At 25.0% G+C, this 20,939-nt stretch overlaps 1 protein-coding gene across 1 annotated transcript in view; it reads left to right on the forward strand.

Annotated features, from left to right (window-relative positions):
- LOC107440055 (nephrocystin-1) overlaps positions 1 to 18,563 on the forward strand; it is a 36,789-nt gene extending 18,226 nt beyond the window's left edge. The window contains exons 12-23 of the mRNA XM_071177689.1: positions 3,115 to 3,189; positions 4,165 to 4,237; positions 6,192 to 6,229; positions 6,416 to 6,495; positions 9,579 to 9,646; positions 10,803 to 10,902; positions 12,358 to 12,467; positions 14,127 to 14,200; positions 15,616 to 15,660; positions 16,762 to 16,878; positions 17,144 to 17,299; positions 18,378 to 18,563. Coding sequence (XP_071033790.1) covers positions 3,115 to 3,189; positions 4,165 to 4,237; positions 6,192 to 6,229; positions 6,416 to 6,495; positions 9,579 to 9,646; positions 10,803 to 10,902; positions 12,358 to 12,467; positions 14,127 to 14,200; positions 15,616 to 15,660; positions 16,762 to 16,878; positions 17,144 to 17,275 — 912 coding nt within the window. The 3' untranslated portion in view covers positions 17,276 to 17,299; positions 18,378 to 18,563. The remainder of the gene's footprint in view (positions 1 to 3,114; positions 3,190 to 4,164; positions 4,238 to 6,191; positions 6,230 to 6,415; positions 6,496 to 9,578; positions 9,647 to 10,802; positions 10,903 to 12,357; positions 12,468 to 14,126; positions 14,201 to 15,615; positions 15,661 to 16,761; positions 16,879 to 17,143; positions 17,300 to 18,377) is intronic.
- Positions 18,564 to 20,939: the final 2,376 nt, after the last annotated feature.

Raw genomic sequence — 20,939 nt, forward strand, 5'->3', positions numbered from 1 at the left:
AATTCAGGGTTTGAAAAAACCCGGGGATTTTTGAAAAAACCCAACCCGCGTGGGTTTTATTGAAAAAAACTGGGGGAAATTGGGTTTTATTTGAAAAAACCCGGGGAAAATTGGGTTTTTTCATTTAGTGCTCATAAATTTTACTGTGAAAATATTTTTATTTATTAAATAGAGTTATATAAGTAAACACTAAAATTTCATCTGACTTTTACCTGTAAAAAAAATAAACTGGAATAAATATTTAATGGTCTTCAATGTTTTTATAATACGATTAATAGAAAGTGAAATTAAAATTATGTATAATTATAAAGAGTATCAGTTACTTGTCCCTTTTTTCAAATATTTAGATAAATATATGCATTTTAACTTTATAGTTTCAAAAAACAAATTAATCTTAAAATTATAAAAAAGCATATATAAAAAGTTATAGCTCATTTTTTTAAAATCAGATAATAAAACTTTAAATTTGTTTATTGTTGTTTAATGTATCACTTAATAAATTTTTTTTTGTTTGCTTTCAATATTTTTAAACATGATTAAAAGAAACAAAATAAATTGTATTCAAATGAAATCTTAAAAATATTTAAAAAATCTTAAAAGTAATATTTTAATTTTTAACTGTTTTTTAATTGTGATAAACTTTCTCCAAATAGTTAAAAATTGTCAGCAGATGTTAAGAGTTAACTTTAAAAAAAAGGTCAATTTTTTCCTTTATTATTATTATCATACAACAGATTCAAAGTGTCTACATTTCTCTCTTAGATGGCAATACACTTTTACGAGTTTTGTAGCTTTATCTATTCCTAATCTATTTCGAAGTTTACTCTGCACCAAACCGAAAGTTGAAAAGTGTCTTTCGATAGAGACAGAGGATGCTGGTGCTGAGTGCAAAGAAAAAAGAATTGACAGAAATTTTGTGGAAGCTAGGAATTTTATTTATTTACTTATTTTTTTTTTTTTTTTGCCATAATTTTCCACTATTTTTTGATGAAAACTGTTCAATAACAGTGTCAAGCATCATTGATTTTGGAAAGTATTCAGGATCGGAAATTTTGGATGCCATAACACGTGGCAGAAATTCTGGATGATGCTTAGAAAGACAGCTTTCTGCTAATTGGTCTTGTTCATCATTTAAAAATTGTCCCCTTGTTTCGGGATCCAGGATGCATATGCTGATAAATGATGTGGCTGAACAGCCTGATCTTTTAACAAAATGTTTATGGGATTCTAATTCATCACACGATAGTAAGTTAATTCATATTTCAACAGGTTCTGAAATTGAAATGTTTTCTGGTTGAAGCTTTTTTAAAGCTTCAGAAACAATTGATATCTGTTTTTCCCAATTGATAGTTTATTGGTAAAGCCCAACATTATTTAATTTTTTTGACATATAAAATTGTTCAAGAACAATCTCTTCATATTTATGGTAATTATTGGCAAAAGTTTTTACGCGCTCACAATATGAATTCCACCTAGTATCATTTGGTCATCAAGCAGTTTTTTTCATTTGCCCATCCATGTGCTTGATGCACATTTCTAAAATATTTGTTAACTTCAACGATATGTCCAATGATAGTATTAGGAGATACTTCTTTTTGAACCAAATTTTAAAAAAAAAACAATTTGTGAAAAAAACCACCAAGTGGGTTTTTTCAAAGTGGGCCCACTTGGGGAACCCTGGTTATATGTATTTTATATTAAGTTTAAATAACGCATTATCACTAATACATATTTGAATCTTCTTTATTTTTAAGTACATTACGTTTCATAATTTTTTAACTCAAGAATTATAAAATATAAATGCAGTAATATAAAAGGAACAAGTTTATTAATCTTTTTGTTTTCACACACATTTATTTACTATATTTATTAAACATATGGATATTACCTATTATAAAATTATAATCTGTAAATATTTATAATCAGTAAAAACTAAAATTTCATCTGACTTGAGTTAAATAAAAAACTGAAATAAATATTTAATGGTCTTACATGTTTTTATAATAAGGTTAATAGAAAGTGAAATTAAAACTACGTATAATTATAAAGAGTATCAGTTACTTGTCCCATTTGTTTTCAAATAATTAACCCTAGGAAAATGATTTCATTTTTAGATAAATAATTTTAAAAAGTTCTCTTATAAAAAGTTTTAGCTTTTTTTTTTTTAAAGCCAGAAAATAAAACTGTTTAAATTTGTTAATGTATCACTTGGTAAAAAAAGAAAAAAATTGTTTCTTTTCAATTTTTTTAAACATATGAATTAATAATAATAACCTGTTTATTAATATATAAAGCATGCAACAATATTTGAAAAATTGATCTTTTCAGAGTATATTATTTAAATTTTTATTTCATTTAATATCATTAAAATATTACTTTTTGAAAAAAACCCACTTGAAGTTTTCAATAGTAGGTACCTACTATAAAATTATATGAAGATTCGAGTTTCTTTTACTTTACTAATATTAAAAACTTAATCATATAAATCATGCAACTCAATTTGACAAATTTATGCTGCACTATAAATTATATAAAAGTAAATGCAAAACAATAAGTTTTAGTAAAAAAAAATAAATTTTTTTTTTTTTGAAAAAACCCACTTATCGTTCCAAGTGGGTTTTTTCAAGGTGGGCCCGCCCAATAAAACCCGGGCAGGTTTTTTCAAAGTGGGCCCACTTGGCGAACCCTGGTTTAATTGCTATTTTATATTTCAAAACAAAATAATATAAAAAACTGTATTTGTTATGAGAAGTAATGCACTATGTGATGTCGAAATAATATGTAATCTAAAAGGTTATTAAAATATATGCTTATAATTTTGTTTATAAAATACTTTGTTTTATTAAAAAAAAATTGATTTCAATTTTTCTACCTTCGCCAAATTTGGCGATTTATGCAAATTTTGGCCTGGTTGCGTTAATACGTAAGTACCTATTTTTCTTTATTGATAGGAAAATTATATTTACATTTTTATAAAACTTTTATAATGTTATTTTTATTGAAGATATTGTAATGTGCATAGCATTTACTTTATTTACTTATGACTTAAAAGAATAATTTTTTAAAATGGTTGTTACTAAAGTTTTTTCTCTTAATCATAAATATTTTCTGTAGGTTTTGAGTAATATTCATACAGTTAAGGCTCACCCAGATGAGAATTCAACAAAATTATGGTCCTTCAAGACAAAGGTACAAATAATGTATTTATTTATTTATCATTATCATTATTGTGGTAAGCTAATTTAGAGGGTAATAAAAAAAAAGATTTTCAAGCTTATTGATTAACTTCATCTATTGATTAGGATATATCTACTTTAATATAACATCATTTGATTTGAGTTTCAGTGCAATGGTTTCATGACAAGAACTGTTTCTGGCTCTTATGCTATTGAATTCAATATTTAATCAAGCTAGTAATAAAAGCCTAATTAATGCTATATTTGAATATTAAAATTTCTTAAAATAATAATAAAAAAATTGTATTGTTTGTTTTAATGTAATCTTTATAGTATACTTATTCAGTAACATTATCTTGAAACTAAACTTTAATATTTAATTATGAAGCAAAATGTGGCAACTAATAAATGAAGTAAGCTTTTAATAGTTTTTTTTTTTCCAAATCAAACTCACAGTCAAGAGTGTAATTTCATCTGTGTTACTTGAAAATTAAACGTAGTTTCCATCCATTATTTATTACATATTGATTTTTTAATCGGATTTGTAATTTTTAAATGAATCTGTACTCTTGTAATTTTATGCAATAAATTTTTAATTTTTACATAAATTGTAATATGATAAACTTGGATTTTCTAGATATTCATTTTCTTATTATTTTAGTAAAAACATTATAAAAATCTCCTTGGCTGTAAAATTAATCTTATAATCTAATACTGGTAAGAGTTTTTGCATAAATTAGATGAAACTTGAAAACCTAAAAGAAGTTCCAAACCATTATAGAAGTTCTATATTTCAATGCATAAAATGTATGATAAATAATTAAAAGTTAAAATCAAGCATTTTTAGAATGTTACAGCAATACTTCTCCAATATTATTACATATGATTATCGAATAATAATTGTTAATTGAGAGTGGGAAGAATATTTATTTTTAACTCATTATTTTTTTGTTATCTAATAGAAAACTAATACTTTATTTTTCTTTAGATAACTTCTAAAACTTCCTGCCTGGAAGATGGGGAAGTGTTTATTAGGGCTGATATAGGTTACCCTACGCTAGGTACTTTTTATAGTTTATGCTTTTGAGGTTGATAAGTTTCTGAAACATCTATCATAGTACAGATTGCAAGATAAAAAATTCTGAACACTCTGAATAACTTTAAATTTAATAATTGAATTTTTATGCTAGAACTCATTATTGGGGAATCAAGGGCCTAATCAATATGCTAAAAATATCAAAATTTAAATGCATATTATTTTAAAATTTGATTTTTTGAGAACCATTTAACTGATTTTGTTCAATTTCTATATTTTGTTATTCAAAGTTACATACTAAAATTGGTGTAAAAATTTGTTTACCATACAATTCAATTTTGTTTTGGCTATTATTAAATAACAAATAAATGTAAAGAATTATTTTTACATCTTTTGATAAGAAAAATTTTACAATTGTGTGTGATTTAATTAGCATAAAAATTAATCAAAATATAGAAAAATGCTGCATAAAAAGTGAAATTAACATTATGGGGTCCAAACTTTTGAGTACTTTCTTACAGTATTTTAGTATAGAGACCATAACTTCCAGATTGTGGCTAACCCCACATATTTTGACGGTTAAAATTCCAAAACCGATGAAACAAATGTATGTTTATTTCGAGAAAGTATATTTTTGTGTCTAATTTATTACTTAAAATATCATTTTCACCAATTTTTTTAGCATATTTAAAGTTAGGCTCTTAAGCCATTAAAATTTAGACATAGTGCATGTTAAAAAATTATTTAGGGTGTTCACTTTTTTGTCTTATGCACTGTATATAGGTTTGATCAATTATAATCTATGTCTAAGTGTTCTAAAATCAAACGAGATAGAGAATGTTTTGTTAGTTTTATTCTCATTTGTAAAATCAATTTTTTTAGAACTTTTGAAGTACAAATTCAAAACTCTGAATTTGTTAATAAAATTCTTAATTTCTAATTTTTCTGAAATGCATTTTCTGAAATTTGTGAGCATAAGCATTTTTACATTTATGTATGATTGCCTTTAAATAAATTATCAAAAATAAATGTTTAATTTTACTTTAGATATGCTTTTTTTATCATTTTAAAACTACTTATTGCTCTTTGATTTACAAAAAAACTGTTTTTTTATGACTCAAATTTTTTTTTTAAATGTCAAATAAATGATTGATTCACAATGAGGAGCTGCTTTGTTTGCATGTTTTCTTCAAAAATTATATTCTTATAATAAATTTTGTTGTATATAAAAGGAACTATTTTTCTGACACTGATTTTTGTAATGTTTCTTAACATTTGATTAACAAGAAATAAGCACTTGATTAAAAGAAATCCAGTGTACAAAAATTTATCAAATAATAAATAATAAGAAAAAAGTTTTATTATAAATAATTAAAAATATAGTATAGCTCATTCAAATTGAGTTTCTTTGTTAAATATTGTAGTAAAAATATGACAGATAATGTTGACACTTTAGTTTAAATTACTTTAACAATTTTGTAAATAAACAATTTGTAAAAATTAGTTTTGTCTAATTTAATTTTAGGATATCCAGCTTGACTAAATTGTAAGAAACAGGCTGAAAAATTGCTATAATGATTGCCTTGGATGTTTTAATTTTGCTTGATATAAATTCAAATAAGTTTTACTAAGTAAATAAATTCTTTCATAATTTTAGTTGGAAGCAATTTTTTAAAGTTTTTTTCTGACCTAAACCATAACACATACAAACTTTAACCTAATGGAGCATTGGTATCGATTTACATTAAATATGATACACTGGTAAGGATGTGCTGGTATAATAAGATTGATGTTCTGTTGTTTTTATGTTGTTATCAAATGCTTATTATTATTATTTTATATTTTATAAAAACTGTATTAACCTTTTTCAATTAATGATTTTAATTATTTGATTAAAACATGCCATGTTACATTATAAAGTTCGGACTTTAATAAAACTCTTTGATTGTTTACTTAGCTAAATTTCTATGTTTTTGTAGGTATTCTTTTCGAACTCTGCATTAGTTTTGAGAAAGCGGTGAGTTTATTATTTGTTATCTTATCTCATATTCTGAATTTCACACTTCTAAAAGTTTATTTTATTAAAACACTGGAATTTTTTTTTGATTTGTTACTAATTGTGTGCATAAAAAAATTGTTTTATTTAGCTCTTGATTCATTCATTGGTTATTATAAATCTAAAAATGTCTAATTTAATTTTTAGTTTTGTGAAGAATATGAAATGAGCTGTGGTTGGGCCTTTATGCGATTATTAAATGATTCTGGTGATCCAGTAAAAAGCAAGTAGGAATATTTATATTTCTTCAAAATATTTTTCTGTACTTAATATTATATTTTTAGGTGTATAATTTATAATGTTTTAAGAAAATTAATTTATCTCAGCAATTTTTTTTATCTGAGGATTTGAAGAATTGTTTTGAGAAGAAAAGTAACAGCAGTAAGATGCTTAAAACAGCTTATAAGTTCAAAAGCTAAAAATAGTTAGATCAAATATCATTCAACATTTATTACTAAAATTTTAATTCATTGGTTAAAGATATAGGTCAATAATTAATGACTTCAGTTAAAAGTTAGTTCCTCTTTTTCCCTAAAACGCAATAATTATAATTAAGTAATTTATAATGTTTTAAGAAAATTAATTTATCTCAGCAATTTTTTTTATCTGAGGATTTGAAGACTTGTTTTGAGAAGAAAAGTAACAGCAGTAAGATGCTTAAAACAGCTTAAGGCCTGGTTTCTTAGGACAGGACGCCGTCAGCTGGAAATCAGCTAACCTCTGATTGGTCCATTTGTGAGTTTGATAGTATAAGTCATCGAACGCTCATCTAGAACTACAATTGCCATCCAACTCAACTGCAGTTGGATTACAACGTGACGTTAACCACAGAAGCAATGACTGACAACATCCAACAGCACATTGAAATCAGCCAAGATTTTGATTTTGACATTAAACCATAGCTTCTTCATTAAGCATAGCACTCTTCATTTAACTCAGCTATAATGTGTTTTTTCTTGGACAAAGTCATTATTTGTTCTCTAAAACACTGGTCGACAATAACAAAATCAATGCAAATTCAAAATAAATTTTTGTTTATGTTATTAACGCATGCGCAATGAGAGATAATGTCTTCGTTGGACCGACTGCTCACGCTGAGCTAACAAAAAAGTATATTTTTGGCGTCAGCTCTACGTCAGCTTTCCGCTGACGCCCAGATAAGGCGCTAGTTCTAAGAAACCAGGCCTTGAGCTAACAAACCAGTATTTTGTTGGCGTCAGCGGGATGTTGACGTCCCGCTGACGCTCAGATAAGGCGCTTGTCCTAAGAAACCAGACCTTAATAAGTTCAAAAGCTAGAAATAGTTAGATCAAATATCATTCAACATTTATTACTAAAATTTTATTTTATTGGTTAAAGATATAGGTCAATAATTAATGACTTCAGTTAAAAGTTAGTTCCTCTTTTTCCCTAAAACGCTAATAATTATTATTCCCCTTAATACAAGGCTACTTCATTTTATTATGCATGTTCAAACTAAATGGGAAAAAAACTCAATGTTCTATAATGTTTTCTTTTTTTTTTTGAAGCAGTATGACATTGATGTGTACAATCAATGTTGACGTAAAGGAACATAAAAATTGGTTAGTGACTTTCAATCTCCAATACTGTTTTTAAAAAACAAATAAAATCAAATCTAAATTGTTATTTCAGGTATATGGTAATCTTAAGTTAGAGTATTTTTTTAATAGAGTGTTTTATTATATAGTCTTGTATTATATATTCTTTTATCACTTTATAGGTGGACAATTTTAAAACAGAAAAATTTTAAACTGAAGTTGCCATTTCAAAGTTATAAAAAAAAGAGACTTCTGTATAAATTAAAATGTGTCTGAGTATGCTAATTTGATATAAGTTTCAATGTATTAATCTAATAAACAAAACTTAATACATATCATTCTAATGAAATTATCTGAAATTACTCTGGTAACTATACTGACTGCTGACCACAGTATTCGTGAATGGAATTCAACGATAGAAAAAAATAGTTTCCACTTGTTTCAGCCTTCACCAGTAGAAATATTTGAATCAGAAATAATGGTTTCTCAGAATAATCTGTGAGAGTGAAGTAAAACTGATCGTTTATATAAAATAAAAGATACAATATATGTATTTTTTAAATAGGTTTTTTTTACATTCTAATAAAATTTTCCCTCTTAACTAACTCTAGTATAGATAAAGCAGACTATCTCTTCATTTTATTAGTACCAAATGGTTTATCATGTTTCCTATTTAATAAATTAGAATATTGGTTTAGTCATAACTCAGCCTTTTGTCCCACCCCGCAGGCTAGTTCCAGCCATTCAAAGCTTCTGTATAGCAACTTTAATGGTGAAGTTATAAACACTATACAAGTTTATGAAACATTTTTCTTATATATCTCTAAAATATTAGAATATCTCTAAAATTTTTCTAAAATATTAGAATTATGAATCATCATTTTTTTTACCTCTCTGAATAAAAATAAATTTTCTTTTCATGTTCAATGTGAAAAGTTTCACAAGTGTTATGAAATTTAAATTCACCTTGAAAAAAAGTCATGATGAAGAAATTCTCGTTAATGAGGTTCATCTTTATTGATAACCTCCAAATATTAACCACTTACTATTGTAATTTAGTCTTTTGTTCTAATTTATAATTGCATATATATTATTTCATCACAATTTCACAGAATTGAATCATATTTGGGGTGCAATGGTGTAAAGTTCAATTAGAATCATGTTCTGATGTTATGCTAATTATGTAAATTGTGATGATAAAGAATTATGAAAATCTTTCTTAAGCATTTTCTTATGAAAATTAGTATTAACATGTTTTAATGTTTGTCTTTATTGAAAATCATTGTGTTGTCATTTAAAGCAATGTCTTACGAAAATTAGATTATTTTATTTACTTTAAGTTCTACAAATAAAGTATTTAAAAAAACGTTTCTTTTATATTTCGGTTTTAGGTAACACTGTGAATACTATTAACATGCACTACATAGAATTCTAACAACTATGTTTAATTGAAATTTCAAATAGTGTATAAATTAAGTAGTAAATATGTGTTTGAAGTACTTATTTTGTAATCTTTTTATATTTTTTATTTCATCTTTTTTAATAACCATATTTGATAATCTAGGTTAAAATTTGTCTTAAAAGTAAGTTCTACTAACAGATACTTTTCACCCTAAATTCTATGTATACTATTGAATTTTTTTAAAGTGGTCTTCATAAAGTGCATATTATAATTTCTTTTAAAAAATATGTTTCAATCTATAAACACCCAACAATATTAGCTAAAATTATTATTTTTTATTTTATTTTAGAAAAAGAATGTTAAAAGTCCAACAGGGAGAACTATTTGCTAGTCATGATTCTCACATGGCATCTCCAGGTATTAATTTTCTCTCTTTTCTTAAAATGAATAATTTATATAAATGTTGAAATTTTGTATATTTCTGTATGCAATTTCAAAATCAGTGACTAAAACAACTACTATGGAGAGGGAAAGAAACATAACAGATGTAATTAAAAAAAAAAAAAAGATGTTTGCTATTATGTAATGTACTATGGTGACTATTATTCCGAACTTATGATGAGACATTGGGTCCACTTTTTACGGAAGAATAATCATCATAACATAGGTAATGTTCTGTTGTACATGTGTATGGTGAAGATACTTTTTCATATATAAATCAATGATTGTTTTATTTAAAAGAGAATTTTTAAATTTACATCTATGGCCATAAAAATGAAAAATCACAAAATAATAGGCTGCTCTCTTAATAAAGATGAAGAGATGCATTATTAAACATGAAAATTTTGTAAAATAATAATGGTTGGATTGAGGGGCGAAATCCTCCTGTCCTAATGCCAAGACTTTAAAACGAGCAGTGACTGAATTCTTCTCAACAAACAGTTAGGAGGATAGAAAGACATCCATAATTATTGATAGAAGAAATAGCCAACTGTGCGTTATTATTTATGAATTTCAAATAATTTAGCTATAGCTCAATCACCAAAAAGACCAGGAGAATTTATACAACCCTATAACTAAAGCATTTTTGTGGTTAGAGAATTAATGTATTTTAAGAAATAAACTGCTGTACAATTTTGTCATGACTATGAGTTATACATTTGTATTGAACTAAAAAGTTAGCTGTTACATTGATTGTTAAGCAGGTAATAAAATATTTATATTTGCTTTTCATAAAATATAATAAAAATTAAATAATTGGTTTAATTAAATTAAAATTGGATTAAGAATGTTTAAAAAAATACAATTTATGAAATTAAAGAAATTTTCAAAGCTGGGACATATGTAATGCCTATAATGGCATCACATATACCTTATTATAAAATTGAATGTTTCAGTAAAATGAAAAGAAATCTTATTAAAATGAAAGAAATTTTATCATTGCACATTTAAAATATAATCAAAAATTATTTGTATGCCAACAATTTCATAAAATTAAATGTGATTTATTATCATATCTCTTTTAATGCTGCATATTATATTAATATTTATGTATATTTTTTTTCTATCGCAGGAAAAAGTGGTTTATGGCAAAAGATTAGAGACCAGCAAAAAATGACTCGGATTCTTGTTGATCTTAATAATCCTGACAAAAGTTTTTCTCAACAAATTGGGTAGATTTTTTTGTTATCTTATCAGATTTTATAAAATGATTTTATTTATCATGCTAAAAATTTTTTTGTTTTGCTTTAATTTCATTCAAAATGTACCAACTAATAAGGAAACTGATTATAAAAACTATTGGTACAACTATGAACAAAACGGATTTTGAGGTTTCAAAATGTTTATTATACTTATTTTTACTGCTGTAAGGCTACATAATGTTATTTTAAGCATAAATCTCATTTGAAAACTGTGCAAAAAAACCCTAATCTCAAAGTAACTGAACTTTAAAAGTTCATGTCAAATGAACTGTGTTGGGAAATTTAGATAACTTAGCAAAATTTATCTAATATAGATTAAAAAATAATCTATTCATTTCTTTTCGGTATAGCACCTAACCTTCGTAGAAATTTCATCTTTTAAATAAGCTGCCATGTTATAGTAATCACTCTTTAGATGGTTTTACATGTTATTCCACTTATCTCTTGTTTGATATGCATAATCTGAAATTATAAGTACTGGTATAACTTTTATTATCTATAAACACAGATTAAAAGTTCACAGATATAAAAAGTTAACTTAGTCAAAAAAAAAAAAAAAANAAAAAAAAAAAAAAAAAAAAAAAAAAAAAAAAAAAAAAAAAAAAAAAAAACTCAATTTTAGTTTGAAGAAATTGAACAGAATTGAACTTTTAATATTATCATGCTGATGATTATGTCAAATATATTTAAATCTTTTTGTTAATAGAAAAAAAAATGTGTAGTTTGGCTTGTTCAGTAAAACTCTTTACATCAAAAATTTTTTTTTGTATGAAAGGTATAGAGTTTCTCAAAGTTTACAAAGAATTTAATAGCATTGTAATAAGTTTTCTAATTCTCCAAATTTAAATTTAGTCTATTCATTCATTATTAACATTATCTGATAAAATTTAATATCATAAAATAAAACTTAAAAGTGTTGCCTGATTCAGTACACTAGATATTTTAAACCAAATTATTATCATATTCAGCAGTAGCTTAAGGTGAAAACGACTAAAACTCGACATTGCGTTGCATGATATGAATACCAATAACAAGCTATAATAATCTATTTACTAGAAGGCGTTAATCTATATAAAATGTTGGAAATATATTTTAATGTTTGTTGATTTTAAAAAAATAGTTTAAAAAATATTGATGAACCAAATATGCAATGAATATTAGATTGGAACACTATTTTCGATAATTTAAAGCGAATATAATTACATAATTGGTTAGAAGTGCGAGTAAAAATTTTGTTCCATTGTTAATTTTTAATATTTGTTCACATTTATTGAGCAAATATTCATGATCAAACAAATCAGTATTTTAATCTAATATTTATTAAGCATAGCAAAGCAATAAGAGTATTGTAGAATAAATTTAATTACTTTAGTCTATCAATATCTCTTTATATAATAAATATTTCATTACATATTTTGGTTTCAGGTTCTTACCTTCAACTTTGATTGGTCCTTTTAGTTGTGTCAATGTTATTTCTTTATACAGAAAAGTAATGTGTGATGATTTGTTGCAAAGATCTGCATTTGATAGCACAGGTATGGTTAAAAAATCTTTTCTGCAATAATATAATTTATGCAATTTATAAGTTGCATTTTCCAAAAACATTTTTATTTTTTTACTCTTTCACCTTTTTATATTACATTGTAAAAAAACTTAAGTAGCAAATTCATGAAGTTCAGATTTTAATTTTTTATGAGAAAAATTCTATTTTCACACTTCTCTCTGTAACAGACAAATGAAAGTTTTTGTTATGTTTTTAGGATTAAGGGCTTAAATTGCTTCTTGTACCTGTCCACAGTTTCACTTCCCTAGCATAATTGGTTCTTAACTTATTAAAGCAACACAAAAAGGCTTCCTTTTATTATGACAAATGTTTAATATAGTTTTTTAAGTAATGCAGTTATAAAATTAGTATACAAATTCGTTTCTATTGTTAACTAGTTCTGAGCATAATAATTTTTAAAAATTTTAATTCTTATTCAAATAAATTGAATATGTATTCAATATATATACATTCAAATATGTTTGAATTGTTACTATTTATAAACTAACTATTTAATTTTTATATTTCTTTAAACAACAAATTTTTGTTTTATTTATTATGAAAACCAAATTACTTTTAAATCTTCAATACTTTTGGTAAAAATAAGTTCCATTGCATTTTATTTTGAAACAAATATCTCAGGTAAACAATTTAGGCAAAGATGTGATTTCAAATTTATAATTTCTCTCTGTTCTGAAATTTTATGTTCCATGTTTTTATTGTTTCTGTTTTTAGTTTCTGATCTGGAATTTTAATTTAGTATTAACTTAGGTTTCTAATTTCAGATTACATCCAATCTCCTCTTCTTGCTAGTGTGCCTAAAATATTTAATGAACTTGACATCCTTAATTTTATGCGGGTAATTATATAAATTAATATGCATTAAATTCTATTGTTTTTTCGTGATAGGAAACTTTTTTTAGAATACCAAATATCTTATTCATCATAACAGCTATAATATTCTGCATTTATAAATTTCTTTTTCTTGAAAATTTAAAGAATCTTTATGATTTATTCTTTAAAATGAGGCCTAGTACTCAAGATAATGTTTTAGGAAATTTTTTATGTTGTTAATTTAAATTTTGAATCTTTTTTTAATCTTGTTAAAAAAAATAATTTAGTTATCTAAATTCTCTGTAACGGTTATTTGCTCTATGTCACAATTGAGAATATTCATTATTTATATTTTTAGCTATAATATTCTTCATACAGAAATTTATTTTCTTGTAAGATGATTATGGTACAGTGCAGAACCTCTTATCCGGAAATCAGAAAACCAGATAACCGGAAATTAATTTTCTTCCATTAAAAAAATTTTTTTTCCTTGCAAGATTTTGAGCCCATTTTGTTATTTAGAGCGTACGGCGTATCGAGTTGACGAAAGAACTGATTTAGAGGACGGANAAATTTTTGTTTTATTTATTATGAAAACCAAATTACTTTTAAATCTTCAATACTTTTGGTAAAAATAAGTTCCATTGCATTTTATTTTGAAACAAATATCTCAGGTAAACAATTTAGGCAAAGATGTGATTTCAAATTTATAATTTCTCTCTGTTCTGAAATTTTATGTTCCATGTTTTTATTGTTTCTGTTTTTAGTTTCTGATCTGGAATTTTAATTTAGTATTAACTTAGGTTTCTAATTTCAGATTACATCCAATCTCCTCTTCTTGCTAGTGTGCCTAAAATATTTAATGAACTTGACATCCTTAATTTTATGCGGGTAATTATATAAATTAATATGCATTAAATTCTATTGTTTTTTCGTGATAGGAAACTTTATATCTTATTCATCATAATAACAGCTATAATATTCTGCATTTATAAATTTCTTTTTCTTGAAAATTTAAAGAATCTTTATGATTTATTCTTTAAAATGTGGCTTTGTACTCAAGATAATGTTTTAGGACATTTTTAATGTTAAGGTAAATTTTGAATTTTTTTTAAATCTGAATTCTCTGTAACGCTTATTTTCTCTATGTCACAATTGACAATATTCATTATTTATATTTTAGCTATAATATTCTTCATTCAAAACTTTATTTTCTTGTAAGATGATTATGGTTTATACTTTAAGATTCAAAACCAAAAATCACAAATAAGACTATTGTTTTAGAGAGCTATACTGCAAGAGAAATTTTTCATTGCAAATTCACTTTCACTTCCATAAGTAATTTAAAACTTAATTGTATAGAAAAAGTGAGTTCAGACGAACCTAGAATAATCCATGAAGTTTCAAATACGGAAAAGAAATTTTCAAAATATTAAAATAAAAATAAACTCTGAGAAAATAACTTAGACACGTTGGGAAAGTTCTTTCCAATAATTTATTTGCATTTTGATATTTTTTTTCCAACATTTGTAACTTCATAGCTTACTCTAGGTTTGCCTGAACTTACTTCTTCTATACTTTAAACTAGTTATGGAGATAAAAAAGAGTTTTTGATGAAAAATTTCTCCCTCGATATGGCATTGAGATACTGTTTTAGGAATTTTTTTTAAGATCCAAAATAGCTTTTAATGGTTTAAAAAATTAGTATTCTAGTTATCTGTACTCTCTGTAATGCTGATTTGTTATGTTTTATAACATCCATTATATTTCAAGCTATATATGATATTCAATATTCTTTAGTCCTTTTTTTATAAGATACTAAGAATAATTATGATTCATACTGAAACCTTCAAAAACTAAAATCGTAGGATGGGGCTAGTACAAAGATGCTGTTGTAAGAAATCTGCAGTTTTTCCAATTAAGTCTCTAAAATAATTTATAATTGCTTAAAAAAATAATTTAGTTATCTTTTTCTCTGTAAACATTGATTTCATGTATCAACATTGAATCAAAAATCCAAATCCTTTTATAAACATTTATGTTTATTCAGAAAAAGTATGTTTTTTTCTCTAATTCTATAAATTAATTAATATTCAACACTATAATATACTTGAGATCATTAAGATTTGCACTTAGTTTGTGAAAATCGCACCATTGGAACATAAGTTATTCAGGGTGATTTTTTTCTATCTGTGCATCAATATAGAATTTAAAAACAGTGTCTAATTTATTTACTTTTTTTAAAAAATTAAAACTTGTATCATTTTAGCTTTTCCACATATATTTTTGTGTTTGTCCTTTTTCAGAAATTATGGTTGGAAGAAATGAAGTCTTTCAAGTCTTCCAGTATTGTAAGTTTACTATAGTTGTCTGATATTTTCTAATCTAATTTTATTTTAAAATATTTAAATAAGTGAGTTTGGTGTCAGAAATTTTATCACACAGTTTTAGATTGTGTTAAAATTTATATGTATTACCATACTTAATATTTTACATTTTTATTAAAGGATAAAGGTTAGCAAACCTAAAATAATATTGCAATGGGTATCAATAATCACAATGATTCAAGACTAAACTGTCATTGTGAAGGACATAGGTTTGATCCAGAGTGTCTGCTTAAAACCCATCCAGCTTGAGATCAATTTGTTCCAGCTTGATTGAAAGTAAGGGCAGTTCAAGCACACTGTTGACCACATTAGTACACTCACTGGTCAAAACATTATATGGCTTTTACTTCCTGTTAGGTTGTTGTGGAGTTGCTTTACTTTTAAGTATTTATAATTATTTTCAAAAATATAAGATAAATCCAATTTAAACATAACTTATTACTGATTACATCGATGCAAAAAATCTAGATAACATTTAATTAAATAAGTTAATTCTTGAATTTTATAAAAATGAAAGTTTTTAACTTTCTTGTAAAAATTTTATTTGTTGAAAGTTGAACTATTCTTATAATACTAAGACCTAAACTTTTGTATTGGACATAATTTTTTTCATTTTGTGCAGTGGCCAGTGTCTCGGAGGAAGAAATTGAAAACCTGATGTTTTACAACATAAAAATTTAGTAGTATGTAATAAAAATTGGCAAGCTTTTTATTTAAACTTTTCACAAAAAGGTCAATTTATGATATTACTAGTAATAAATCAAGAGGTCAGAAAGTATAGCATTTGAAAAATTTTCAAACTAAATTGGAATTATGGTATGTTAAGAACATGTTTTCTTTGATCAATTTTTATACATTTTGAAAAGTGCGTGATAAAATTTTTTTTGTGGAAGGGCTGATTATTTTTCATTACAGTCAGAAATCTGGCAAGCAATTAAACAGTTATACTAAAAAAAAAAGCATCCGAAAAATTAAAGTGCAATAATTTTAAGTAATATTTTTAGTAATAAGTATGTAATTCACATTTTATTAATATAATATAAACATTGTTATTTTTACTTCTAGAGAGGAGACAAATCTAAAAAGAAAGCTTTTAGAAGTTTCTTTATGCGTACTATATTTCCTGTGATAAATTCAGACATGTTATCACCATACTTGTTAGGACACTGGAATAGTTTAAAAGTAAGATCTGAAGTTTTATTATTTATTTCACATTTTTGAAAAAATTATTCTAGTGTATTTGTATGTTTTAGAAAGTTATCTTTTTGTTTGAAACTTTTTCTAATCAAAAAGGACTTTATAAATTAAGCATAAGGGGTAAAAAATATTCTAAAATGGATTTTTTTAAACTGTGAATCGCAGACCCAAATGAAATTGAAATTTTTTTCATTAATTATCTTTTTGTAATTTTCCTTGCATTAATAGGATGCATCACTTTTTATTTTAGTTGAGAGAGCAAGTATTTGCAAAGATCATTGAGATTAAAAGGAATTGCAAAGATGGAATTTTGGCACTGTCACCAGAAATGGTATTTTCACCACTGTCTATGAGTCTGCTATGCACAAGAATAACTCATTAATGTTGTACAAAAATTAATTTAAAGGTAACTTAATTTTTTGTCAAACATTAAACATATGATGTTTTAAAAGTGTTGTAACTTTATAAATTGTTGCTAATTAACTTGATAAAATCCCAACTATTTAGAATTAGATAAAAATTTCAATCCTTTAAAATGTTTAACAAATTACTTAATATTTTTTTTAAAAAAATACGCTATTTTAATTATTTATTTCAGATTTGTAATTATATTTGCTTTATAAAAATAAGCTCTTAATATAACACATTAAAAAAAAAAAAAAGCCAAGCATTTAAAATAGGAAATTAAAGAAATACAATTTTTGTAAGATGGGCTGCACTCTATCAAACTTTGACAGCAATGACCCAAGGTCACACATTAATCATTGCATTATGTATCTTATTTAGCTGATTGTTAGGGGCAGTTAGACTGTTCAATAAGGCAGAAATTTGAATTTTCTTCTTTATAAAAATATTATATATAAATTAAATTATTATATAAATATAATTAAGTAATAATTATAAAAAAATGGTGTCCTAACATGTTAATGAGTGTAGTAAATCATATTCTATCTATGTGAACTTTGTTTTATACCAACAAAGTTATATAGTAGACAATTCTGCTCAAATCAATTATGTTGTGACTTACAATAACTTTTAAGAATATATTTAAATCAGTATAGATTAGTGATTTGAATTTCAGATCAATTCTGAGATCTTCTCAAATCAATTATGTTGTGACTTACAATAACTTTTAAGAATATATTTAAATCAGTATAGATTAGTGATTTGAATTTCAGATCAATTCTGAGATCTTCTCAAATCAATTATGTTGTGACTTACAATAACTTTTAAGAATATATTTAAATCAGTATAGATTAGTGATTTGAATTTACTCAGTAATTAGAAAAATGAAATGAGTTGCAATATTTTCTCTACATCATTTCTTGTGTACTTAAAAGGAATAAATCTACTCTTCATGCTTAGCTTCAAAATAAATAAATATATGCTCTGTTGATAAATCTGGTCATTTGATGGTAAAGTTACTGATGTTGTTTTAAGATTAGAATAACATTTCCAAGTTTGATTTTATAAATTTTTTTCAGGCGAATGAAGTCATAACATCAATTAGTTTTTGTAATATTTGAAGAATAATGAAGATGTTGGCTTCCTGGTGTAGTATAACGAGCTTTTGAGTGATAGAGGTTCGAAAATTTTTGACTTGTAAAAATTGTACTATTTTTCTGAATGTACACTTACTCTAATTAATATAAACTCAAATTTAGATTGTTCTCGATTGACTATCACTTACATTCATTTCATATAATTATGCTTATCATTTATCTCTTGAAATTCTGTACTCTACACTAACACTACATAATACTAACTTCAATAGAAGATTGTCTAATCTTAAGTCAACATAATATATGCGGTATACTTAAACAACTTAATACCATTGTTTATTTTCTATGCGAAGATTAAAAGTTATGAAGGGTATTTCATGACTTTTATTGATCTGTTTAATTATATAATAGTATGTAGGGACTATATTAAAAAGATTTTGCTGGGTAACTGCGTAAGCATTAACTGTTGTGGCATTGTACCTTCGCTCTGAAATCCAACTAAAAGTGACTCAACCACATCTATTCAAAATGCTTTCAATTAGAGTTAACTGGTAGGGGAACCAGTGTTAATTGTAGTTTGTGTTTTGACATACTTTCTTAATAATGCAGAAGTTATAAGCTAATTTTTATGTAGTTTTTCTGATTTGTTATTAAACATAAAAATCTCTCATTATGGTGTAACTATATCAATAGCACAAATTTTTTTTCTACTATTGGATTTTAAAACTGTATTGTGCTCTTGTATGATTTAAAAATATGTTTTAAAATATACACAAAATCCCCCATTACATGTTATTAAGCAACATAAAGTAACAATAAATTAATTAAAATCTGTTTACAACTACCTCAAAAAATTCCCATCCATTGACCAGCAAAAATAATAGATTAAATGAGAGTTTAGAAAAGAGTTTAATTTCTTTGTGGGCATTCTATACTTGACTTGAGTATTTTTGGCTTGGAAACTTCCAAGTCATTTTGAAGTTAATAAATTGAGCCTTATTTTAAACAATAATACAAGATAGGAAATGATTCAGAATTTTATAAGTTTAACTTCTTAAAAGATATAGTTTTTTCACAAAAATAGGATCCTGACAGAAAAAATCTGATTACATACCAATTTTGGATTCAGAAAATAAGACTGGATTTTTAACAAAAACAGGAATGTATTACAAAAAGTGTAGACAGATTCCTGAGTACCAAAGTTATTTAAAGAATGTGTAGACTATCTTAAAATTGTAAATTCAGAATAAGAAACAAAAAGTTTATGAAAACATTAGATTTTATTTAAGCTTTGATTCATCAATAAAAACATCAATAACAGTCAGCTCTTCTACAGTGTCTTTTTTTAAATATAATTTTATTGTGATTTTTGTTCACTCTGAAAGCCATTATAAATAATAAGTCATTTGAAATATAATTTAATTTTTTTCCACTCTTAGCGAGAAAAAATAATGAAACAGATTATATAATTTGTTAAAATAATTTATGGGTGATACTTTTGACAAAAATCTAGTTCAGCTCTGAGACTGAAACTTCACACATGAATAAATGGTGTTTTTCATACACGCAAACAAAACGTTTAATAATCATTTCATATAACAAATGATAAATATATTCATATATACACATATAAATTTAAGATATCTAAACAACAACTCTACCATTGACAGTAAAACAATAACAAACATTTAACAAATTATACACATATAAACATTTAAAAATTTGATATCGCCATTTATCAGTCATTTCTAAAAACATGATCAAATGTATCATTTGGACCTTTGGTTTGTAACTCAGAAATCCATATAAAAACTTAAATGAAACAAAGAAAAAAAGCTAAGCTATTCAACTACACAAATTTCGATGTCATGATACACTCTGTAAACAGATAAAAATTGCAGAAATATTTTAATACAGTCCCTTCTAAAATAGATAGAAAAAATCCAAAATAGCTGCATATCCATTTTCTAGAAATCATTGAATGACACATCTAAGTTAACTATAGTTGTTTTATTTTTGGGAGGAGAATGTGATATTCGTGTGACATAATGACAACAAGCTTTAATCACTGTCATGATCTGCGACCCCTATGTGATATTACTGTGACGCCATGTGATATAAGTGCACGTTAATGTGTATCCTTTTTTTTTAATATAACAAATAGTCACATTCATAATTGTGATTATTTCTGTTACAATAGTTTAGTTACATAGTCAGAAATTTAAAAAAAAAAAAAAAACTTAATGTTTAATCATATTTTTTGTAGTTTATTGGCTGGTAATCTGCAAAGATCATAAAAATACACTACATAAAAATCATTTTGTAGTAAGTTAAAAATGATGCTAATTTAAACAATTACTTTACTCTTAAAATTAATGCAATTATTCAACTTGAACGGAAACACGATTCAATTTAACACTTATTAAGGCTGCAGCAAACTTGTTTTGTATAGAAGATTTGATATCATGTCGTGTGTTGGGCAGTTCTGAGCCTATTTTTTCTACGAGTGTAGATTATAGTATGTTTGAAGCAGACTACACTTTT

This window comes from Parasteatoda tepidariorum, chromosome 2 (genome assembly GCF_043381705.1).
Source record: "Parasteatoda tepidariorum isolate YZ-2023 chromosome 2, CAS_Ptep_4.0, whole genome shotgun sequence".
Classification (NCBI taxonomy): Eukaryota; Metazoa; Arthropoda; class Arachnida; order Araneae; family Theridiidae; genus Parasteatoda; species Parasteatoda tepidariorum.